Source organism: Hippocampus guttulatus, chromosome 2 (assembly GCF_054856545.1).
Source record: "Hippocampus guttulatus isolate MCC_2025c chromosome 2, RoL_Hgut_1.0, whole genome shotgun sequence".
Taxonomy (NCBI): Eukaryota; Metazoa; Chordata; class Actinopteri; order Syngnathiformes; family Syngnathidae; genus Hippocampus; species Hippocampus guttulatus.
This window is the reverse complement of record NC_141262.1, coordinates 8,385,951-8,410,790: the sequence shown is the minus strand read 5'-3', so window position 1 is coordinate 8,410,790 and position 24,840 is coordinate 8,385,951. Positions and strand designations below refer to the sequence as shown.

General features: G+C 42.1%; 2 protein-coding genes across 3 annotated transcripts; one reads left to right on the top strand and one right to left on the bottom strand.

Moving 5' to 3' along the window:
* The first annotated feature begins 476 nt into the window (after positions 1-476).
* arl3l1 (ADP ribosylation factor like GTPase 3, like 1) lies at positions 477-5,712 on the top strand. The gene is made up of 6 exons (XM_086134286.1): positions 477-816; positions 1,738-1,881; positions 3,508-3,624; positions 3,726-3,776; positions 5,055-5,240; positions 5,347-5,712. Exons 1-6 carry the CDS (start codon positions 775-777, stop codon positions 5,392-5,394), a joined length of 588 nt encoding a protein of 195 aa, XP_085990412.1. The 5' UTR covers positions 477-774; the 3' UTR covers positions 5,395-5,712.
* Positions 5,713-9,832: 4,120 nt separating this feature from the next.
* Positions 9,833-24,493, bottom strand: LOC147208393 (soluble guanylate cyclase 88E-like). 2 transcript variants are annotated; one of them, XM_086134265.1, is made up of 19 exons: positions 24,396-24,493; positions 24,112-24,298; positions 23,587-23,727; positions 22,457-22,596; positions 21,098-21,232; positions 19,639-19,762; positions 19,439-19,558; positions 19,193-19,310; positions 18,206-18,292; positions 17,964-18,081; positions 16,402-16,531; positions 16,146-16,292; positions 14,675-14,821; positions 14,437-14,593; positions 13,537-13,646; positions 12,771-12,860; positions 11,566-11,712; positions 10,526-10,663; positions 9,833-10,452 (listed from the first exon to the last, which is right to left on the bottom strand). In XM_086134265.1, exons 2-19 carry the CDS (start codon positions 24,229-24,231, stop codon positions 10,309-10,311), a joined length of 2,313 nt encoding a protein of 770 aa, XP_085990391.1. In that variant the 5' UTR covers positions 24,232-24,298; positions 24,396-24,493; the 3' UTR covers positions 9,833-10,308. The 2 variants fall into 2 exon arrangements, with proteins under 2 accessions (XP_085990391.1, XP_085990400.1); XM_086134274.1 differs by having other exon boundaries at positions 19,226-19,310.
* Between the last annotated feature and the right edge of the window lie 347 nt (positions 24,494-24,840).

Below are 24,840 nucleotides of genomic sequence, written 5' to 3'. Positions count from 1 at the left end.
AGAGCCTCGAAATGTTTTAATCCGGACACAGAACAGGCATGCTGAGACTAATCCCACTGAATGCCCTGCTCACAGGAACGCTCCCTCACAGACACTGAGCTGCTTTAGACAGGCAGCCGTGGAAAAGATACGCGAGATGATGGCGCGATCAGCTCCTCGACCGGAGAGGATTGGATGCGCGAATGGGTTATGAGTCGATGCGCCTGCTCGGGAATACATTCAAGGATATAATCCTTTTGAGATTTAAAAGTGTTTGACTCCGTGCATACTGTCAATCCTCATCTTTGCTTTTCTGCATTAGCAGCATTCCGCCCTCAGCCATATGGCAGACTGTCCCAACTGGGTGATAATGTGCATGTGTGTGAATGTTGACTAGGTTCCTCTTGTAGCAGGTGGCTAAGGAGATAATCCAGGTAAAGCCACTGCGAAGGTGGAGATGGAGGGATGGTTTGAGGAAGGGGGTGGGCGGATGGATAGTGAGTGGCCTTTGTATGGACTTCTTGGGCTAATTCTGGCCTCCTAATCCTGCTCCCGTTCACCCTCCTCCTCTTCCTGCTTGCCATCTCCACACTTTTGGGTTGGTGCAACCGATGGCTAGGTAGACTCAAGCATCAAGCACGCACACCCTTAACCTTAACGGGTTCTCTGAGCAGGAAGAGGGTGAAAAAGAGGCTGCGTGAGTCATTGTTGCTAGCTATCCTGGACCACGCATGAGTGCGTCTCAGTGGAGAATGTAGCATCGGCCCTCCAGACGAGCCAAGGATACGCGCCGCCATGGGAGAAGCTCAGAAGGGTAGTGGTGTGATCCAACCACAGGTTAGCCATCATTTTTCATTTCTTCATTTTGTTGTTGATTCTTTTTGATAAACAGAACGTTGTGTATTTTGCTATATTTCTTGATTCAGCATCTGGTTGTACTGCATAGGTTATTTATTGGATAAAAAGAAAGCTCAAGATGATACTTTTATTGCCTCCCCTTATGCAATTTAACATACCGCAATTTAAAGTGACAGTGCCTCAGTTTTAGTCGTGCCGTGTTCTGTTTGGCGCACCTTGATGGAGGCTAATCACTTTACATTGTGCATCATTAAGTGAACGGAGACACTATTCTAAATAAAGCCTGAGATTACGTCTTACAAAACAGTGCTCAGATGATGTGTGAGCTATGTGTGTCATGGGAGCTTTGACTTTGACTTTTGACCGATTTCAGGATGGATAATGCATAGTTGGGTATACTTTTCTTTTTTAAGTGTCCAATGCGGTTTAAATCTGGTAAGGTTTTCGGAATTAACAGTCCCATTTTGCGTGAGAAAAATCTCATGACACATAAAAATGTCCCAAAAAGTAGGAATAGTGAAATGATAATGATCCGGCTTACTCAAACATTTATTAACCCATTGTGCAATCTGGGGCTGTTTAAGTGAAGAACATTCAACTGTTCTGCGTGTCGCTATAGGTCACTGGCGTAGATAGATCTACAGATGTTTTTGTCATTGATGATCTCCTTCAACCCAATATTGTGCCAAGGCACTCTGATTGGGAATCACGGTTGTATATTGATGTTTAAGCAGACAAACGCAGTTCGAAAAAAAATTGAATCCACCCTGTTTTCATTCGTTGCTTCAATATGAATATTTGATTGCTGTTTATCGATACTATCCTGTTTGTATCACTTGCCATGCCCAAACATTCCACGCAGCATCTGAAAGGCCTCCCCTGCCTCTCTTGTTCATGCAGGGCTTACTCTCCGTCATTGAGAAACTAAAAGGAACCAGCGAGCAGGAAGTGCGAATAGTTCTTCTGGGCTTGGACAATGCCGGCAAGACCACGCTGCTCAAGAGCCTCGCCTCTGAAGATGTCAACACCATCACACCCACGCAGGTGGTGTGACGCATTCTGTATTCTGACCACTAGGACACAGTATGAACGCATTAAGATAAGAAAAGATAAGAAAACCTTTATTAGTCTCGCAATGGAGAAATTCCCAATTCACAGCAGCAAAGTTATGAAAGGAAGAAGTAGAACAACAAAATATAAGAGCTGCTGGAAAGGCAGCCACTCTTGCGGCGCCATTTTGAAGTCAAAATAACAAAAATAACACAACACAACACATAGGACACAGACAGTCGTGCAATCTTCAGCACTTTTTTGCATACACTTTGTTGTCTGAAGCAGTTCTAGATGAAAGAGGAGAGGATCAAAGTGTCCTTTCACCAGTGGATCAGAGACGTCATGCTGAAAATGTGCACACGTCTGCTACAAGCTAAGTTTTGAAAGCAAACACGAAGCTTCGTCCATTGACGAAAAGAGATTGGCTCACATGTCCTGTCCCTCGTAATCCGCTTCAACTCCAAGCCGCGACTCCCAGTTCCAAATCCGCATCGGCGCTCCGCACTAACGCTCCTTTCTTCTCATCGTCGGCTCCTCAAGCCTTACATCCGCGGCCACTAGATTATGACCACCTAACATATGGTGTCGTACGAATGTGTGATTTAGTACTAAAGGTCCTACCTAAGTTTGTTGCATGAAATTTGATATGCGCTTCAGTTAGAAAAAGCTATAACCAATGTACTCATCAGGTACCAAGCTAATCTCTTAGCTTCTGTCCGTGTGTCATATGGTTTGCAGCTGACATGACCAACTCAACATAATCTGCCTTGACGTGTAATTACACTACAGCAACACTCATCGAAGCATTACGGGTAACCCGATGACATCATCTAATGTGGTTTCAGTTGTTGCTTTTCAAAAGTCCACATTTGGATTTGAAAAATTTCCGCGAGTTCATTCTCAAAACGGAGCATTATTTGTTAAACTGTTGGTATGTACAGCAGTTAGTTACCTTGTTGGGTTCTGAAGGAAATATGATGCACGATCATAAGTAGCGGTTACAATCACTCAAGTAAGTAAGAAAGCCTACACGGTGTGGTTCAAATCAGTTAAAAAGCCATTTTAAAAGATGTAATTGTAAAACTGATGTTCTTTCCCAGTACCGTACAGAAGTTTTAACTGGAGGATCGAATTACCGGTAGGTGCAGACAGATGGACCAGTGCACTCTCCCACGCAAAGTAATGATTTTATTCAGATGACTTTTGACCTTCTAATGAATGTGCAACAAATGAATTGGCCATATGGGTTGAATATGCCAATATAAGCACACATTGTTACTGTGTGAGTGCGTCTGGATCTTTATTATTCAGGGTGGATATTGAGTCGTAAACAAGATTAGATTTCAGGTCAAGTTTAGACAGCTGACCACAGAAGTGTTGTCTTCTCAGATCTGCTCATTAGTTGTTCGACAACGTCAGTCGTGGGCGTTACAATACAATACAATACTTCCTGCAAAAAAGCTGCCAATTAACACAGTGAGCGTTCTGGTTAATCCCTTGTCACATTCCTGCTGACACACAAACATCCAGTGATGCTTTTTGAACTTGATACCGGCATTTGTGTGTTCCAGCACATTGGCCTTTGAATGTAAAGTCCAGTGTTGTCTCTCTTTTCAGGGCTTCAACATCAAGAGCGTTGCCTCTCATGGGATGAAGCTCAATGTGTGGGATATCGGAGGGCAGAGGAAAATCAGACCTTTCTGGAAAAAGTATCTGGAGAACACTGATCTGTTGGTAAGTAATCATCAAGTAGTACGCAAGTGATCATGACAAGCTACTGTCGCTAACATGCAAATAGAGCAATGATCAAAACAAAAATTTTTTTTTTCTTTCAGATTTATGTTATTGACAGTGCAGACAAAAAGCGATTTGAAGAAACTGGACTGGTGAGTTTGATTCTGAACTAAATTTTGTTCTCGCTAAATGACAGGCACATTGCAACGAGTGTCTCATCTGACTGTTTTTTTTTTGTTTTTTTTTAAGAAATCACAACAAACTGCACAGTTAAGTTGCCTAACGCGCAATTTAGTTACAATTCAGGATTGGAAGTGTACTCAAATATTTTTAAACATGATCACAGCAAGGGATGTTAAAGCCTTGCACACTTCCTTTTACTATAATCCTCAAAACAGTCTAGATTGGAATTTCGATTTCGATATGCATTACACTCACCGCCAGCCACTTCATTATAGTTACTCATATACAATTTAATGAGATCCATTCATTCCAACAGCTGCACACAGCATGGGAAACAGCTCTCAGTATGATCCACTTAAGGTCGACACCACTACAAACTACAAATTAACATGACATTTACTTGTTTATCTGAGAATGTGGAAATTGAATGCAGCGTAATCTTATCAGTCAGTGGTTTCAATGAGAGAGCATTTCTAAACTGTGAAAGATGCAAATTGTCCAGTGGCTTATCAGGACTATATGTGTATTTATGAGTAGAAATAAAGTGGGTATTTGCAAAGCTGTGGGCTCGACTACAACAGGAGACGCATATGTGGGTGGAAAAAAAAGAATAATAATCGCATTTAAAAGCGACACAGCGGAGAAATTCACTTCCAACAGCAAAAGGCAGCGCAAGAGATTTAGAATCCACACAATATCATGAAAAAGAAGCATTACCAAATAACCAGATGTGAGAGAGAGAGAGAGAGAGAGAGAGAGAGAGAAGGGTCTTTACGTAGTCTCTCGAGGATTAAGTAAAAACAGCAACATCCTTGTGTTACACGAGGTTGTTGCTGTTTTTGCACCAAATACCAAAATTATACTTATTTACAAATGCCATTGATTTTCTACCATTTATGAGCATACAGCAGTTGATTCTTGGTTTTTAGTCATTTAGTTGTTGAGAAGCACATTGCAGAGATTCAAGGTTACTGATCCCAGCAGGCACAACACCAAGATTTTCCTCTCCTGGGGCTTGGGGGTGGTTTGACCGAAATCATCAATTTTCATAATTTGACCTTTTTTTTTTAATGGTTCTTGTTTTTTCAGTAAAAGCAAGGTATGCATGTTCAATGTTCAGGGTTTTAACTAGTTTGGCCTTAGCATATTCAACAACAATGAAAAACAAAGGGCAATGGCAAAATCTTTCACCAAATGTGCGAGTAAATGAAAGACTCCTCCCCGCTTCACTTGTTGTTTGACCACAGGAGTTATCCGAGCTGATAGATGAGGAGAACCTGAAAGGCGTTCCGGTGCTCATCTTTGCTAATAAGCAAGATTTGGCCACAGCATCACCGGCCAGCGAGATCGCCGAGGGACTCAACCTTCATACGTACAGAGACCGTGAGTGGCAGATTCAGGCCTGCTCGGCCGTGTCCGGAGAAGGAGTTCAGGTTAGCTGGGAACGTTGGTTTCCTTTGGCTATATCGCCTCTTACAAAGCTTGATGAGAGTGCGCCTGCAAAGTTGCAAACTGCTCTCTTTTTTGCTTCGCCAACAGGACGGGATGAACTGGATTTGCAACAACATCATGAATAAGAAGAAGTGAGCCCAAACAACATGAAGCAGACAGCTAGCATCATTATCATATCACAACACACACACACACAACAGATGTGAATAATTTGTTTTTGTCATGCTATTCGTGTTTAGGCTATGATAAGTAAGTTAGACTTCTGCAGTGGTTATCAGTACGGAATGTTTCTGCCCCCTCATCCCTCAAATCCTTGTCTGGTGATCCTGTGAAACGATGTAAACTTTGCTTAAATGTGTTAGAACTGTTGCCGTCGGTAACATTCATACTGTAGTTCGGTGTGGGTGCGATGTGTCTTTTGGTAATTTTTGACAATAAAATTTTTCGCCCATCTTTTCTTCTCTCATTTTCATTTCTTGTGAGTCTGAAATATTCTTCGTCTTAAATGATGAGACGTGTGGCACAATATCATCTATCCAGCCATCGCTTGTATTGCTTATCTTCATTGGAGGCGTGGGTGAGCTTTAGCCTATCCCTGCTGACTTTGGGCAAGAAGCAGTATACACCCTCAACTGGTTGACACAAATAAACAAACACCCTTTCACTCGCACTTTCGCAGCAGCTTTTGGAATGTGGCAGGAAGCCGGGTAAAACACACGAAAGCATGAGGCAAATGTACAACCTCCACACAGGAGGAAGGCCAGAGCCTGGATTCCAATCCCTCACCACAAAACTGTGAGGCGGGTCTTTTGATATTTGTAGGTTTGAAGGAATGAATAAAAAGTGTTTCTGTCATTTTGGGTTTCCTGTTTATTTACATGAGAGGGTCAGCTATATGTGGTATATTAGAAGAAGCTCTCGGGATGATTCAGTGCAGTTCTACAACACGACAAGCCACAAGCACAATAACAAACCTACTGCTTTCAGTGTTAATTATAATTGAACTCTATTTTTTTAGGTCGTCGTCTTTAATTTCAAATTCCTTCCTATTTACTTTCACGCATCTAATACTACTACTAATACTAATACTAATACTACTTCCCACTTCTATGTCGAAGAATGATGGGAAATGTAGTCCCAATGCTGGGGTCAGACCAAACGGGAGCCATTTCTGGCGGCATTTCCAATCTTAAAATGTGGGACAACATCATTGCACTCTCTGCGGCCGAGATATAAACGACACAGCCAGCTTCCAATAGCTACGAGAACCAAGCAAAAAAAAAGGAGGGCGAGCGAGGAAGGTGGCATATTTGTGAGTGGATTAAGTCATTTACAGGTGTTGATCTGTCAACCATAATTAGCGCTTCGCAGCCAAGATTGACTAACAATGATTACACTTTTTGTTTTGACTGGCGGAGGAGCACCTCCTCTTCTAAGTTCGGAGCAAAATAAAATTCAGTGGTGCGTCTATGAGATTGTCTTAGTGGTGTATATGAATGGAATACATTTCAGTAGTGCGCATAATAGCTTTTCAATTTTGTGTAAGAGTGTTTTGGTGGTGTGGATGACAACATTTCAGTATTGTGAATGGGAGCATTTCAGTCGTGTAGATGAGAGTGCCTGTGTAATATGTAAAAGGAAAAAAAAGCAGTGTGTATGAGAGCATTTTAGATGTGTGTAGGAGTGAAAAAATATTCTGTAGTGTGTATGAGAGCATCATAGGACTGGGTATAAGTGAGGATATCAGTAGGGCACTTAAGAGCATTTTAGTAGTGTGTCATTTTATGAGTGTGTTTGAGAGATAACCCTAAATGATGTCCCTCATGTCTCTTCATACAGAATTGTCCTTGACAAGCATGAAGGAACTTCAGGGTCATTCTCCTTCACTTTCATTGCTCAAATCTGAGGAGGAATTGTTTAAAAGACTTTCTCAGACTTCACTTGTTTATCCTTGGACAAATATGTCCTTAGGTTCATCCTGCTGTTATTTGTTTTGTTTTGTTTTTGTCACGTTACCATGCAGTACATTTGTGGTTAGGTTTGACACTGCTGTTTGCTGAAACTTCCATCTGGCTGTCGGAGCTCAAATTTAATGGATCTTTTGTTGCAATCATGCGGAGATGTAATGAGACATCTGAAAGCAGTTGAACACTGCATCACTTTGTTGGCTTGTCTCCAGATGAGGTGGTTGATATGTAAATGGGGAGGATGGGGGGCTTTTTGTTACACATTCTGGCACAAAATGCTCCATGGCAACACAAAGTAGAAGCAATCCTTGAACATTCCCTAGCCGTGGTTAACTGTTGAAATTGTATACATTCTATGTGTCACCTCTAACCCAAAGCCAGCCAGCTAGGTTAGGCAAGCCATACAGAAAATGGATGGATGGCTGAAAACCCCCGAATCAAAGTGTGATGTCACATTGTCACAAGTTTCCATGGCAACCCTCCTTGTTATTCTCCATCCAGCGTCTTCCTCTCTCCTCCAAGCATCCCCTGTGCCACCTTCTTTCCTTTTGCACGTCGGTCACTTAGTCGTAGCCGCTCTCCTCAAAAGAAGAACACCTGACATACTGGATCAAAACGCACGCACCGGTAAGAACAAAAGACACCCTGTGCTCATTTGCTTTTAAATAGATTGTACATCGCCTTATTTATGCTGAGCAATATCAGTGAATGGTACGTGTTCAACAGGCAATTTTATTTTTGCTGTAGGGCTCTCGTCATGTCACACGCCTCCCACCCGGCGCCCACAGTCACCGCACCAGGCAGTCTCAACGCCACGCAGATGACCTTTCGTCCCCAGACTGCAGCTACGCAGCTTCCATGGGAGGCGGTGCACATGCAAGCGCACACTGTTGTGATTGTGGTGATTTTTTGCGCCGTCTGTCTCCTGCTCCTCCTGACGTTCTTCTACACGTTCTGCTTTCACTGCTCCATCATGTTGACCTCAACAGACTCCCACAGCGGTGCCAGGAGCAGCCCAGATCGAGAGGACGCCACCTTTAAGTGCACCTCGACTGAAGGCCTGTCAATTGAGAATCACATCTGACTGGCAATACATGATCGCGTTTAATGGCATATACATGACATGCCACACTGAGCACGCAAGAGTCAGATGTTCAATCACATAATCAGCTATGACTGCTTAATTTTTCCCTGGAGTACATGGACAGCTAAAATGAAAGAAAAAGTCACATTTTTTAATGTGCTTCATTTAAAATCTTTTTGCACATTCGTTAATTGTATTTAAACCTTTTGCGGGGTTAAATGAACTGAAATAAATATTTAATCATGCATAAATAAGTATAATAAATATTTTCCTTGTCTCATTATTTCCCGAATGTATTTCAGTGGTGTTATTGTAAGCTTATGTTATATTATTAATTATCATTTTATGTTTGAGCATCATATTATTTCATGTTAAGCATACCTAAATTATATTCTGTTGTTAATTAATTGCTTAGACATTTTTTTATGTTGATAGGTTCTGATTGGCTGTTAAAGTAAGAGAAGCAGGAAGTGATTTTAGTTACGGGAGTTGTGTTCTCGGACGTGCTGCGGTGCAGACGTTTTTTTTTCTTTTTTCTTTTTCTCCTTTAATTAAACTGCATTAAAGGATTCCATCTCTCCATCTGTCATTCGCAAAGAAGAGCCATCCACTGAAAAACAACGAACCCCTCAACTTACATTATTATGGCTTATATTTTGTTTACATTGGGTTGCAATGTGTTACCTTACAAATATTACGTTACATTGCGCTACATAACATTACTTTGTGTGGCATTACACAACGTTACCTTGCAGTATGTTGCGTTACACTGCAATGTGTTAAACAACATTGCATTACAGGTTTCGCAACATGCGTTGCGATACGTAGCATTGCTCTACCGTGCGTTATGCCACTTTAGACTACACTGCTTTCTGTGCTATGGTATATTACAGTGCATTGTTACACAACCCTACGTTACACTACGTCGTGTTAGGCAACATGGCATGACGCTACGTTGCATTACGCTACATGGCACGATGCTAGATTGCATGATGCTACTTTGTGGTGCACTACCCTGACATTACTTGGCGGTCTGCTATCTGATGATATGATGTATTGTGTTTCACTATATGATGTTATGCTATGTTATTTTACACTATGCTGCTACCTTGTGTTTCGCTACTTTGCGTTAATTTTGCATTGCACAACACTGTTTTTCATTGTGTGCTATATTGTGTGACACTGTTATGTTACACAATTATAATACCAGGTTGCCTTACACAAAGTTGTGTTATGACGCTTAGCGACATTGCATTACGCTAAAAAGATTTTTTAAAAACTTTTTTCAAACAGACACTTTTGTTTGCAATTTCAATAGAGGAAGTAGACATCCACGAGGGTGTCCAGCTCGGTACTGATCATTCTAGTGTTTCTCCTCACTATACAATGTCAATTGCCTACATACTTTTTACATATTTCTGACATTACATCGATTGTTATGCCACACAATAGCTTTCAGGAGTGTACGCTGCAAAATGTGAAGTGGCAAAATAAACAAGAACAAACAGATCAGGGCTGCACACACCTTTGAAGCCAACATGCTTTATTTCAACTGAGCATACAAACCTGTTACAGAAATATCGCGAATGAGAAAGGACAAAGCCATTCAAATAATTGTCAGATCTAGCTACAGTGTTCAACCCCGTAAAAAAAAGGAACTGGTTTAAAGTGAATTTGTTACGTGTTATCTTAAAAATTTACTCCCTGGGCTAGTGGAAGTTGGATACAATTTAAAGGGATTAAGAGCATTAAATAAGCATTGTTACTTCTCTCGCTATGCAATAAAACACCACAGCAAAGGATTTAAGTCTCGTGTCAATGTACCCAACGCAGATCACTGGAGCTTATCAGGGCTAGGATCAACAGACCAAAAGGTCAATAGCAAACACATATTTTAAACAATGGGTCATGTTCAGCGTTTTAAGTCGCGTGCGCATTGAGTCGATTCCTGGCTGTGGCATCAGCGTGTTTGGCTTTCCCATTTTAATGCGTAGCAGCTCATGACACGGAACACATGGCACTCTTGGAGCAGGGGGAGTCGCATGAGCTTTCATGTGACTCCATCATCACGTCACACTCGGGTGATTCCAGCTCCAGGTGAGCGTCCTCCAAGCAGTCCTGCAAAGCGTCTTTGTAATGGGACTGAGAACACAGCGATCATAATTAAAAGTTGGAGAAAACAACGAAACTTAGTTCAATTATTTTTCAGTCGTACCTTATGGACATACATCTCCTCCACCCGACACTCTTCCACGGACTCCTCCAAAGAATGGCCTGCATTCTCCATCTTCATGCGATGAGAGTGAGTCGATCTGACATCATCTTCGTCCTCGTCCGGCACCAGTGGGAAAACCTGGAAGCAAGGATACAAAGTCCAAAGTAAATCTCAGAAAGTAAGTACACATTTAAACTTAAAGTGAGAGATGTTTAGTTCTTGGGTACAATTTCAGGAACCTAATATGCACTATAACCTTTACAGAACAACTTCATTTGACCTTCTCTGAACTTTTGAATGGACAAGTCCAACTGTTTTGTGTTCAGCATTTATGACACAACTTGCTCTTCTCCAATAAGGAACTGAATGGAAACATTCACAACAGACATTGGGTTTCATATCAAACATAAATTACCTGTAAAGGTTATAGTGCATTGATCCTGAAATGTCACCCAACTCCAATATCTTTCTGCCACTAGAGTAAGGCCCAGCGTTTCACGAGCGACGCTGCTGAAAGTGACTTACGTCGACCATTAAAAAGAATTGCAGTTGGCGTCTGCGCAAAAGCATCCAAATTGAACGGCAAACCTTGTATTGAACTTGTGAAGCTCCACATAGAATATACTGTCGTGTACTAATTTCTTTTTTACCACAAAAACATGGGGTGATTGTCAAGAAAGAAGTTGATGGCCACAAAGAGACGATTATAAGAGTGTGGAATTTTTGAGAGGCTCTTGGCAATGATCAATCAACCCATTCAGAGACTGCACACATGCCTTTTGTCATCAGAGACTCTCCGAGCTTTGCTTTCCAGCCACAGGTACATATTTGATTGTAAACACAATCTACAGTGTTGGTCTTGCTTGTGCTTAAAAGAAGGACATATTGTCTGTGCACTCTTGATTGTCTGTTTGACCTGTGACCTTGTAACGCCGTGTACCAACGCCCAACTCGCTGTGTACTGTGTGAAAGTTCTGTTGATTTTGTCCACCTCGCTCAGTATACAGTAGGCCGTAGTATGATTTTTGTTGCGTTCGTACCAGTCCCTCCTCCTCCCCCTCAGTGATGACCTCAGTAATGGTGGCCTTGCTGATGGTTTGGGTCTCGAATTGAGGGCACGCCGCTTGAGCGTTTCCGTCTTTGTCCCGCTTACCTTTCAGCCAGTAGGTCTCAATCTCAACATTGCCCTAAAGGATGAGAGAAAGTAAGGACAATACTTTAAAGGTACAGATTGTTCATACCCTGCCCCAATTATGAGTTGAAATGCATTTCTACTGGTTGAATGGCTATTTCTTGCTGGAAATAAAATAAGAAAGTGTCCAAAAATGTGTACTGTATACACTGTGTATATATATACTGTATATATATTATATGTATATATATATATGTAATATATATATACCAGGGGAGTCCAAAGTCGGTCCTCAAGGGCCGCTGTCCTGCCTGTTTTCCAGCTTTCCCAGGAGCAACACACCTGATTCAAATCATCAGGATCGTTCTAATGCTGCTTCAGGGCTGGCTGATGAGCTGATCATCTGAATCAGGTGTGTTGTAGGCGGGAGGGCTGGAAAACAGGCAGGACAGTGGCCCTCCAGGCCCGGAGCTGGACATGTCTGATATATACTGTAAAACAATGATCATTGGCAATATTTTTCACAACACAACTTCCTGTCTTTTGCTGCTCATCGTTTGACATTTCTAGTTAAAATATATTATTCAACAGATAAAAATGTACCTAACACTACCTAAAGATTTGGCTTATTTTTACTTAATTGTGTACTTGATTTGTGAGCAAAACTAAAAACTATAAAAGCTTGTCTCTTGAATCTTGTCTCATGAAAGGAAGAAAGAAAGAAAGAAAAACGTTTCTTAAGGTTCTTCCTGACGATTGCTTTGGGACAAATGTTGCTGGCATTCTCATCAAATGTATTCTGCACAAGTCAGACTCGAGGTTTAAAAAGAAAAGCAAGCAGGCGACACTTACACACTCTAAATTCTAAATATGTTCTCTGCCCACAGCCAAAACATTGCCAGTTATTTTTGTTGGATTCCTGATACGCAGAGCTTCCATTTGCACCAACGGTAGCCTCAGGGAAGGTTTTGTGCATGCAGATAACATTTATTTACTGCCGACGCTTTTTCCCACAGTGCTCTTCACATGTCCTACAGCAATTAATCATGTTGTCATAGCTGATAAATACAGTAGAGCGATAATTTCTGGAGTGTGTGTTGTTTTGACTCCAACCTTGATGGTAATGGTGCCCCTCCTTTCAAAAATAAAGTGGCTTCCTTTCAAGTGCTCATAGGTGGCGCTGCTGAGCTGGATATGCATTTCCTGATGAAGACAGGCAAAGACAGGACATTCTTGATAAATTGCTTTTATTTTTTTCAATAACCGTTTTTTTCTTCTTTGAATGCCAAAACCCAGTGTTTAAATGTAGACATTTTGCTACATGCCAATGAACCATCACTGTTTAACTATTCATAGAACAGGCCAGCGAGCTACCCATGTGGTCCTTAGGGGCTACCTGGTGACCCCTGGACAATACAGTGCCGCCTTAATATATATGACTGTCTTAAGTCGTTGTTTGACCGTTTTTTTGTTGTTGTTTGGTTTGAAATACAAGCAAAATCTGAGTTCTGAATGCGCTTCAGAGACCCATCGCTAGATGGTAGCAACAAATTTTACATCTGGTCACCATGAATTCACATTATTTGCCCTTCAGTAGAAGAGAAATATCACTCTGGTGGTGCTAATGTGCCATTGAGAAGGGTTTTTGATGAATGCCTTACAGATTTTTTTATTTTAAAAAAAAATCGTCAGAAGTGCGCATGTAGATGCGCATGCAGTGGAGACACTCATAATTTCCGCTAACAACCCAGGTTAAATTTAGCTCCTCCTGGACATACAGTAAAAACAAATGTTTTCTTACAAGTCCGGACTTTGGCACGATCTTCAGGCAAATGTGGATTTGTGAATATCTGGGTTCATTCCATTTTTCTGTTCTCACCTTTCCATTGCTCTCCATCGCAGACGCCGTATGGACTGTGTCGCCATGCAGACCGTAACGGGGCATCTTGTGTCCTACCACTCCTGCTACCACCATGCCAGAGTGGATGCCTGCAGCCACAACAAAACAGGTCCATCGATGTAAGACTTGTTTTCATCACAGGTCCCATTGTAGTGACAGTTGCCCCCAGGGGGCCGGTTATGAGGTTAAACCACATCAATGTATAATCAATAAAGAGGTAACTGAAAACAAAATACATAAATAAAGCCTGGTTCAATATGGACCTTTTGTGTAAACAGAAAATGCGTTCATGACTTTTTTAAATGAAACATCAACAGTTTAAATATCACCATCACTAGTTTGTCTTCTTTTTAGGGAATGAAGGATGCAACGGTAACCGTATGAACAGTCTGAATTATTATCCTACAAATCACCACTGGCATTTGTTATTTAGCTTCTTTCTGAAGAGCCCCGGGAGAGGCAGTTTAAATGCCTCTGGAAGTTGCATTTGGACTGTGCTACTTCTTTTTTCTCCTATTTTTTTCTCTCGCTGTACTGATATTCACATTGGTAAGTCACATGGTGTTTCAAGTGAGTGAACTTTTTGCCAAAAGCATATTGCCTTGACTGTCATTAGCCAGCGACTGAGCGGCACAAATGTTTGCTTGCAAACAAGGTGTGTGGCTAAAGTGTGTCTCAGTTCCACTTCTTGTCCCTGTGTGGGAACTTTAATAATGGCATAATGTTTTTGATCATGATCATATTCATCTCAGATGACTAGTTTGGAACAGAGGGAACTTCCAAGGAGAAATTGTGGTGTGGAGGGTTGGATCTGTCCTTGAATTTGACACCTGTGGTGTATGTGGTCTAACACCATCATAAGCATGATATCCGACCCACCTACACGAATCTGAATGTTGTTCCCATTTGAGGGATCTTTCAAGTGATCAATGGAGCGCACCATGTCCAATGCCATGTCACAAATGTTATGGGCGTGATACTTGGTCTTCTCGGGAGCCCCCGCGACCACCATGTAGGCGTCTCCGATGGTCTCAACCTTGCAAGGCGACAGATTTGCTTAGAGCAACACATAAACACGCAAAGTACTGTACCAAGGAATACCGGTATACGCCCGTACCTTGAAGACTCTGTGCTTCTCGCTGAGTGTGTCAAACAAAGTGTACATGGTATTGAGCATGGATACCACCTGCAAGGGAGTGATGTGGCTGCAAATGCGAGTGAATCCCACCACGTCACTGAAAAGAATGGTCACATCTGGGAACACCTGGTAGAAAATCCAGAAGAAGGTACTGTAGTTGATACAGAGTAGTAGGATTTGTAGAAAAGTATCCTTATCTAAATGCTAACAAACTGCTAACCAATAGCATTGGTGAAACAATGTTTGAACACAAATGGTGCAGCAAACACATCTAGACAGACATACATAAATATATATTTTGAAAAATGATGATCTATATTCGTACTATATGTCTGTATTATACTACCCCCATATTGTCAATGCACACAAACCAGTATGAGCTGCAAAATCAAACTGAATGATGCACACGATGCACAAACTGTTTAATTACTTACATTTCGTGTAATTGTGTTATTACTTATTACTATGTGTTTTTATAAAGTACAGTCATACCTCGGTTTTCGACCATAGTCCGTTCCAGAAGGCTGTTCGAAAAGCGATTTGTTCGAAATTCGAAACTATTTTATTAGCCCATGATTAGGAGCTAATACGCTATCCAGAAATAACAAAAAACAGTCAGGTTTGCGTAAATCACAACAAACACGTCTGCTCACAATGAATGTTACAGGAAACCGAGAGGAGGCAAGTGGCATATTCGGCTTTGAGCAGTTTGGTCGAAAAACGGTTTTTGGTCTTAATCCGAGGTGTAAAAATTTTGAATTTTCTGGTTGAAATTCGATTTGGTCGATAACAGAGACGTTCGAAAACCAAGGTTTGACTGTAAAATATTACAAAGTGCAATTCTCTTTTTAAAAACACTTTGGGAAATTTTTGCTGGATTTTTGGGGGAATGCCTGAGAGAATGAATGGCACTTTTATTTAAACGGAAACGATGAAGGCAAAATAATGGGAAAAAAAGCATTTTATTCCTTATAGACAAATAGACTCTCAAAGTGACTGTCCACCTGCGAAGTTTGAAATTAAAAGGTGATCTTTTGTTTCGTGTGTGTGTGCATGGTTGTGTGCATGTGTGTGAGTGTAGTCATGGAACAAAATGTATAAGGTCCTGTACAAGATCTGTTGCGATCATGCTCGGGTATCTAATGTTATGGCCTGTTACTGTCCAAAAAAATGTTTAACGATAGTGACAGATGCTGAATTGGATCTTATCTTTATTTAGAACGAGTGCTAAAAATAAAGCAAAGCTTGGGCAGATAAAAGTAAGCAAAAGAGGAGCAATGGACTTTTGTGTTCAACCGTTTGTTATTATGTTTTGGCACATTGACTGTGATCCGTGGTACCAGGCACTCAGATTATTTATTTATTTGTAACTCTGGGGAAATTATTTGATTATAATGACTTGAATGTGCATCATGGAACAAGACAGCTCTTTTTGCTGTCTATTGCTGACCTCACAAGTGTTTACAGCCGGCTCTCCTTTGCGCAGCCTCTTTGCCACTGGCTTGGGAATCATTCTGTAAAGGAGGTCATCTGTCTTTTTCATCTCGTAATCCAGCATCTTCATGCTCTCTTCTAGCTTGCTGGACTTCTTCTGCTCCTGTATTCAGATAGTAACAAGATTACAGTACTATGTACACTATTAAAGAAAAATTGGGCCACAGAGAGAGATGTGACGTGAAGCTTTTTTTCTTTCTTAAAGCGGGAACCTGTATGAGTGCTCTTTTCAGCTCCTCTGACTGCTGTGTGCCTGCCAGCACCAAATCTCTGCTGGAGTCATGCATGCTCAGGTCATTGATGTACAGTCCAGTTTTAAACATAGCACTGAGGCTCTCCATCCTGCCCATGCAAACAAACACAATTAAAGACTGGGGAAGATGGACAAAATACAATTGGAAAATGAGTATCGAATAAACTTTGTGGAAGCGATTGTGAGGATGGCTCTTTTATTTTAGCCAGTAATAATATCCTCTCAACATAATATCCTATGTTATCCTATTTTCTACTCATATTATCCCTTCCTCACTGGGTGAAGCACTGCCTTCACAGTCCAAATATACATAGAGTGGATGTAGAGAGTCTACACACACCTACAAATGCCAGATTTTTGTGACTCAAAAAAAAAAAGGACGAAGATAAATCATTGACTTGCAAGTCATTTTTACTCCATCCATCCATCCATCCATCCATTTTCGAATCCGCTTATTCTCATGAGGCTCGCGGGTGTGCTGGAGCCTATCGAGCTGTCTTCGGGCAATAGACTGGGGCCACCCTGAACTGCTTGCCAGCCAACCACAGGGCACACACAGACAAACAACCATCAGCGCTCACACTCACACCTAGGGACAATTAAAAATATTCCATTTACTTGTCATGCATGTTTTTGGAATGTGGGAGAAAACCGGCGTACCTGGGAAAACCCCATACAGGGACAGCGAAAACATGCAAACTCCACAGAGGGCCCTGGATTCGAACCCTGGACCTCTATACTGTGAGGGGGATGCGCTGACCAGTCGCCAGACATGCCATGGTTGTAACAGTCACTTAAAATGTTTTCAAATAAGATTCTTACCCTTTACTTGTAGTTTAACCCTGGAGAACCCAAGAACCCTTTTCCTCTCTGGAAAATGATGAATTTTACATTAAATGACTCCTATATGATCACTGAACACCAAAATATATGTTTTTAAAAAATATTTAATGCTTTAATCCTAATTTAGGATTAGGGCCAAATTTGACCCTTTGAGATTTAAGGGTAGCATTTGAGTAACAGAATTTATAGGGGCCAAATTTGACCCCGTGGCTTCTCCAGGGTTAAAACTTTCTCTTTATGTTGTTTCATTTCAATTTCAGCGTAGCCCAAATGCAACGTTTTAACCTATTAAGATTTGAAATCAATTTCATGCCCATTACTGCTTCACTGCAGACATCAGTGCACTACATCACAAATATTTTGCCTTTCATAAAAGGGTGTGAATGTTTTGGTAATGTTCTCTGTGGACCCCCCCCCCCCCCACCCAAAACACTCTGTTGCAAATGAGTTCCGATTAAGAGTTGCACTGTCTAATTAGCAGTTCATTTCATGCCTGGCGAGAGGTGCTCGAATGGACCCTGAACTGATTCTGTGCCCGGCCTTTTAATCGCACACTCGCTTTAGCGTTCCTTGCATTTAATAGTTTGCCATCGCAACTAAAAAGTATTCATGAGGCTTTGTCCTTGAGTGTGCACCTGTTTGTGTATGTGAGTGAGTGTGCATTTATGTAACTCTTACACAGGTGTCCCAAGAAAGATGATCGACTCCCACTCAGGCATGTATCGCATTTGTCCTTTCAGTTTAAGGCATCGGCTCCCGTCACCCCAGCTCTCCATGGCATTGGCGCTGTTGCCATCTAAAATAGGAACGTGATGAAATGCATGTTAAAATAAAAGAGAACTGCTGTTTTACTCGGACTCCCCGAAATAGTTGCTTTTGTGTGTGCACTCTCGCTTTGTGCAAAACTGAGAGCTCAAAACCTTTGTAATCGTCTCCAATAATGGACTGAAAAGCCATGAGCTCCACGTCCACATCAGCAGACCGATTGGCATTTTCATAGTCAGAATCTGTAGAGTACAAGTTGGAGTTTCAGAGAAAAGTGATGACAACTCTAAGGCCGCTGTGATTATAGTACTGTGAATCCCTGCCAGTCAATGGTTTGGACACGTTTCCTTTTGCAACTGAAGCAGAAACTTTTGCCACACTTTTGGCAGTGACTGACCTCTGGTATGAAGCAATAAAAGAATTACGTTGATGCCGTTTTGTGGCATCTTTGTGTCCAAGAACTATGCTGGATTGAGCTGAGGAGATTCATTTCGACAAAAGTGGTGCTTTTTCACCGTCCTGTGGCATTGACAAGCAATTGTTAACATTTAGGAGGGCGTCAATTACTCGGGGGGGTAGTATTTGTATTTTTGCGGTTCTTCTGAGCTAAACCAAAGCTTTGTGCGAGTGTGGACTGGGGAGTCTCCCAGTCACAAGAAGTAGTTTGACTGAGTATCGCTACCTGACTCAGACACGGTTATGTGGCGAATTTCTTCACATCTACCTCTCAATATCAACAGATTATTATCATGACCAGGCCTAATTTCCGCTGCATTTAACCGTAGGTCATTTTATATTGTTAGGTAGCAGTTGGGCTGACATTTTTTCTCCCTAGGAAATTTTACAAGTGCTCAAATAAGAGCACTGTCTTTTTTGAAATGCAGTGAGAGATGCATGAAACATGCATTTGCCACGCGCATGTTTTAATCTTAAAGCTACTGACGAGCTAACTGACTGGATGGCCTTTATCATTGAAAGTCCAAGTGACGTTGTCTCCCAACATAATTCGCAATCGAAAACCTTTTGCAACCCTGCCATCAGCCTTTTTTTTCCTCATCATGTGTGTGGTCTATGTGTGTATGGCGCTTAATTGAGCGCAGGAAAACCACATGTAAGTGAGCCCTCGCACAGCAGACACACACCCCTGCGACTGTTTACATGGCTTCCACTCTTACTCTGGACTCGATTGTGAAGATTCCTCTCTCTTTTCACAGGTTCCTTGGACATGATCTCAAACAAGTTGTTGGGATGGGAGATGATCTAGGAACCCACAAAACAAACACTCACAGCACTCATACATTGTAGTCGACTCGTCCATGAAATGCATGAGAGACAATGCCCAATTAGTCACGTTGCTTGGTACGGCAGCAGGGAGGGAGCTACATCACCATGTTCCATGTGAACTCCACCAGGGGACGAGCCAGCAAGAAGGCGTCATTGATCTTCTTTCCATCTAAATCAGGGAAGACTGTAGAAAGTCCCGAGCCAACATTGTGCACCACCATGTCCTGGAAATTCAAAGCAATTTTTCATTTGCTATGCAGGATTATTCCAGTGTATCACTGGAGTCCATGCCTGCAGCGTCTACCTGTCTGAAGACGATGTTGAAAGGAAAGACCTCAAAAAAGAAATCAGAAGTAATTGGCAGAATCTCCTGCTCTTCCTCATCCTCTTTCATGATGTAGCGGTAAGCGGAGTTGTCAAAGTTGAGCCTGAATGGAGACAAATTTATGACCAAAGTACAGTATTCTCCTTCTAAAGCAGTGGTGTCAAACATACGGCCCGCGGGCCGGAACCGGCCCGCAAGGAGGTTTATAATTAATATTTTTAATAAGGTGCAAGTCATTGAGTATCCGCTAAGAGATACTGTTTTGATCAGAGAAGAAGACAACAGCAGCCTCAGTCCGTCACTGAAACAGACCCATGACAGCAGACGCTATCAATAGCACTCTCACATTTACACATTTAATAGCACTCTCCTTAGTTTGAAAGGTGTAGGCAGGGATTACATTTAGATTTTTTATGCATGTGTAAATGGCTTAAAAATCCTTTTCTTCATAAATCTCGTTTAATCTTAAAGTGCATTACTGTATTTTTCAATACCAATTACTTGTTAAAGTTTGTACAATCAGTGGGATCAGTTGCAATGCATATATGTGAATGATAAAAGTAAATTGCACATTTGTCGAAGGAAATGTAAGGTGCTTCGTGAAATGTTTTGTAAAAGATATGTTCATTAAATTTCAACATTTTCCTAATGTTCTTGTGCTTCTTTGTACCAAAACAAAGGAAAGACATATTGTTTTGGTTATTTATAGCAAAGTATGGTTTCATTTTAATGGTCCGGCCCACTTGACATCTACCGAGGCCGTATGTGGCCCACCATGTGAAATGAGTTTGACACCCCTGTTCTAAAGGATATAGTGGTGGCAAGAAAGACAGTAGGACGTAATGATGCGCCATGCATTCGACATGAGTGCTGTTATAAATGAAAATTAACACAATCTGAACAAACAGTGGTACATGCTTGGAGTTGACCCGATTAGTCAACCAGTTGAAAATTCGGATTAAATTTATCCGAATTGGCGTGTCAAGCTTGAAGTCGACAAATCTCTAATCACGCGTATTTGGTAGTTGTTTTTATTTTTTTCTTGGCTGGTCCATGGATATTACGTAGAACCGGTTGAGGGCGCAAAAAAAGTTGGAGATGCTGTATTGTGCTGAAACAATATCAATGACATCATCGATTAAATGACTTTGACTTGACTTTCTTCACATAATAGCTGACTACAAAAAAAAAAATTGTCGTTCAACCACGCCAATGATTGTTTGTCAATATGTGCCCTGCAACTCGTTAGTGACCCTCTGACCCAAAGTCAGCAGGGGCAAGGTCCAGGTCACCTGATACATAGTAGAAAATAGAAGGACGGATGCAACATTCAAGTTTCACCATGCTGAATATAGTATCTCTTGATTTTGCCTCATAGCCAAAGGCCTTTCTGTACGGTGTTTGCATGTTGTCCTTGTCTGTGGGTGTGCTCGCCTACCTCATGGTGACATGGGAGTAGTCCCCCACCATCTGCTCAGACAAGACCTCCACATGGATGTCAGTGTCATAGAACTGCTTGCCCATTTGCCTCAGCTGACCCATGGCATAGTGCAGGTAGCCTTTGCGCTTACTCCTGCAGATCACAATGGGGAACAGAATTCAATAAACACACTGAGTTCCGTTGAATAAATGGAATATAGTTTGTATGCTCCATTATTGAACATGCTGCATGTGCACAGAACAGAAATACATGTAGTCCAAGCACAAAGCACTAACAAGATCTTATGCACATGTTTTTAGGAGGAAATGGGGGTTGTGCGTTTGTTTCCTTGCTGTTTGGTAATGACTGGGAACTGGATCTACTTCAGAATCCTGTCCCAAAACTTGGACTTGAACGAGCCACTCTCATGATCCGAGGTGGGCATTGTGAGTCTGTCACTGAGCTGCCATCGTGTATATCAGGCCGGCCCAGTCAATCCGAGTCGTCAGCGACAGCCAAACTGTGTCAAGAATGGACTTAGCAATACTCTGTCACACCCACACCTAACATGCAGCCAAATAAACAAAAAATAAGTGTCGTCTCTCTTTCAATCCCACAGACCTCAATGACATGTTTCCCATATTCTGTTTATTTCACCAATCACCATGCTGTGCGTGTGCGTGTGTGTGTGTATTTCTGTTTTTTTATTCATTCATTCATTCATCTTCCGAACCGCTTCATCCTCACTAGGGTTGCGGGGGGTGCTGGAGCCTTTCCCAGCAGTCTTCGGGCAGTAGGCTGGGGACACCCTGTATCGGTTGCCAGCCAATCGCAGGGCACACAGACACGAAACAACCATCCACGACCACACTCACACCTAGGGACAATTTAGAGTGTTCAATCAGCCTGCCATGCATGTTTTTGGAATGTCAGAGGAAACCGGAGTACCCGGAGAAAACCCACGCAGGCCCGGGGAGAACATGCAAACTCCACACAGGGAGGCCGGAGCTGGAATTGAACCCGGTACCTCTGCACTGTGAAGTCAACATGCTAACCACTGGACTACCGGGCCGCCCCCGTTTTTTATTTTCTTATTTTTTTTTTCTTCATTTGGCTGTTTTTCAGCTTGTGCGCCTGTGTGTGAAGTGGCAATTATGTTCTCCGCGTCGACTGGCTGATGCCGACATGGGACAGACTGCTCCCACATTGCCGGCCTAAAATACTGACGGAATCAGTGACGGGCTGACAGACCTTCTGTTCGTCTGCCCACCTCTTCTCATTACCAGCAAAGTCCACACTGCTACTCTATATAAATCATTTTATGTTTCAGAACTAAAACTAAAGACGAATGCGTGGACCTCCATCAAATTCTCAGACCTGTAGTGGAGGGTGACTCCAGTGGCAGATTCTTCCTGGCAGAAGAAGGTTGGGGGCTGAACCTTGGGGTAACTAAAACGCAGATATTCATGGAGGTTGTCAAGGCCGTTGACAAAGTCGCGGACATGACGGCCCAGCACCTGGGTGCAGAAACATAGCATAAAATGTGTGTTTAGTCCCACCATCCACATGTCCTTATCCAGGGAGGCAGATGACAGTTGCTGATTAATTTTAGGCACATGAGGTCCGCACCATGTTGCAGATTACGTTTTGGCGCATGACACCCCGTCAACAACAAATTTTCAAAGCATGACAGCCACACCAACCTGCCTACTAAATCTGAAAATTTAGTAGGTAAACAGTTCGGAAAATGAAAGGATTTATTGATATTGTGTGTGAGCTACAGTTACACCAAGATCGTTTTGAGGTTGTCCATTTCAGCCGGAGCAGGGAGCAGCATCTTCTTCAATATGTGGCTACATGCCATCGCTTGTGTTTCCCAAAGCATAAGACACTTAGACACCACTTTATTAAAGCTTCCTTTTGGTCCTCATGCCAACGTTAGGTCCACCAAAATAGCACTAAATTTCTCAAATAGCTCCTTTACTTCGCTGACTTTATGGAAGTCATTCGAGGCACATTTCGTCTTGGCAGAAGTCCTCTTGCCATGCCACATCATCCAGCAATACTCTATTTCGTAGTGCCTGCCCCTCACCACATACACAATGAATGGGTTCGTCAGTGGCATGATGCGCCATGCTAAGTGCAGTGTGAAAAGGGCTTTAGAGTCATAGCCATCAAAAGGTGAGTAGCCACGTTATCCTAGGTTTATTTATACAGTGGTTAAGATCTTATAGTTGTACAAGGGGGGGGGGGGGGGGGGAACATTGGCTATTTAGTTAATCAGGACGAATTAATGTAATTTACATTATTGGCTATGTTTTTGTTTTTGTTTTTTAAATCAGCAACTCGGAAATCAACAGGCATCACGGAATGTATTGTGATTCACTGTAAATGTTATCAAGACATTTCCATAGCTTTTTCTTTTCATAGAGTTCAATAGGGTTTTCATACAGTAGGTTTCGCTACAAATATAGAACATGCAATTTGAACATGAGATCATTGGTTACCTTGAGGATTCTGTCATAGCCGTACTTCCCCACAAATCCCAGGAAGTAGACACCCCAGGAGTTCATCAGCTCATTATAGGGTGTTCCCGTCACCCCGCTAGCTGCCTTCGCAATGCGAGGAATCACACTCTCACTGTACACCTACAAGTACAAAAATACATCAGAGAAATCCGCAAGGTATTTGGGGTAAGTCAGACTATTGTCATGATATATATATATATATATATATACTGTATATGTGTATTTTTTTTTACAGAGCAAATACAGAATCTTCTGCAATATGAGATTGCCAGCTGCTTCAGATTTTAAAAAATATATATATATCAGGAAAGAAAAGGCCATAGGTAAGGCCACACTTCCAAAGGCCCCCCCCCCAACCTTAAACCTTGAAGTACACAGAATCTTTGAAAAATCACTACCAAGTTACACTGCCATAGGAAATTCCAGTTGAATCGTCGTTCCAATCCACAAAACTGGGTGGCAATCCCATTTGCACCTGCAGTATTATCGCATTTTTGGGGCTACCTGGTGCGTGACAAAGGAGTGTAGCCGGACATCTGCTCTCTCTCTGACCAGCTTCCACACGTCGTCCCCGTACGACTCCTTGATGAAGTCGTGCAGACTCTCGCACAGCAGCCCATACATTATGATAAGCGAGATTGAAAGTCAAACTGCAAAGACGGCGTGCTTCCAACAGTATTCCCAAGAGCACCTGCAAGTGAATGAGAAAAGTCCAGACTTCATTTAGTGCAATCATTTCAACAAGCCATTAATTGCACAGCGCTTGCTTTCGCCATTAACGCTGCTACCTGTGGAGCTCAGTGCTTGATCAGATCAGACACCCCAATAGGCTTTCATTTGAGGGACAACTGCGCAAACTGTTTTAAAGGGCCTCTCATTACACAAGTACTTCGGTACGGTCGGGTGCGCATTGTTCTTGTGTCAGCTGTCAGCACCTGGTGGCTCCGGAGCTCGCCACAAAAGCCATCGCTCAAACACAGATGACACCAGCCAGAGGAAGTAAACAATTAGAGCGTCTGCCCTGATTTTATTTATGTATTTGGACAAGCGTGCTCAAATAAACACCAGAGGAGTTAAAGGGCAACAATTCTTCTTATTTAATGGTTTGTCTGCAGATGTGATTTTTTTTTTTTTCCCGTCTTGAATGATACCGCATTTTCTCTTAGAGGCCGTGGGGCTTTCTAATAAGGGATGGTGGTTTTGTGGAGCTGAGGAGGTGCAAAATCAATATCT

Excerpts from the sequence above, each read along its gene's own strand:
- arl3l1 (XM_086134286.1), top strand. The coding sequence starts at position 775 with ATGGGAGAAGCTCAGAAGGGTAGTGGTGTGATCCAACCACAG. Across the intron at positions 3,777-5,054 it reads GATTTGAAGAAACTGGACTG|GAGTTATCCGAGCTGATAGA; the intron begins GTGAGTTTGATT and ends GTTTGACCACAG. Across the intron at positions 5,241-5,346 it reads TGTCCGGAGAAGGAGTTCAG|GACGGGATGAACTGGATTTG; the intron begins GTTAGCTGGGAA and ends CTTCGCCAACAG.
- LOC147208393 (XM_086134265.1), bottom strand. The coding sequence starts at position 24,231 with ATGTATGGGCTGCTGTGCGAGAGTCTGCACGACTTCATCAAGGAGTCG. Across the intron at positions 19,763-21,097 it reads TACTCCCATGTCACCATGAG|GCTCAACTTTGACAACTCCG; the intron begins GTAGGCGAGCAC and ends GTCTCCATTCAG. Across the intron at positions 16,293-16,401 it reads TGAAAAGAGCACTCATACAG|GAGCAGAAGAAGTCCAGCAA; the intron begins GTTCCCGCTTTA and ends ATCTGAATACAG.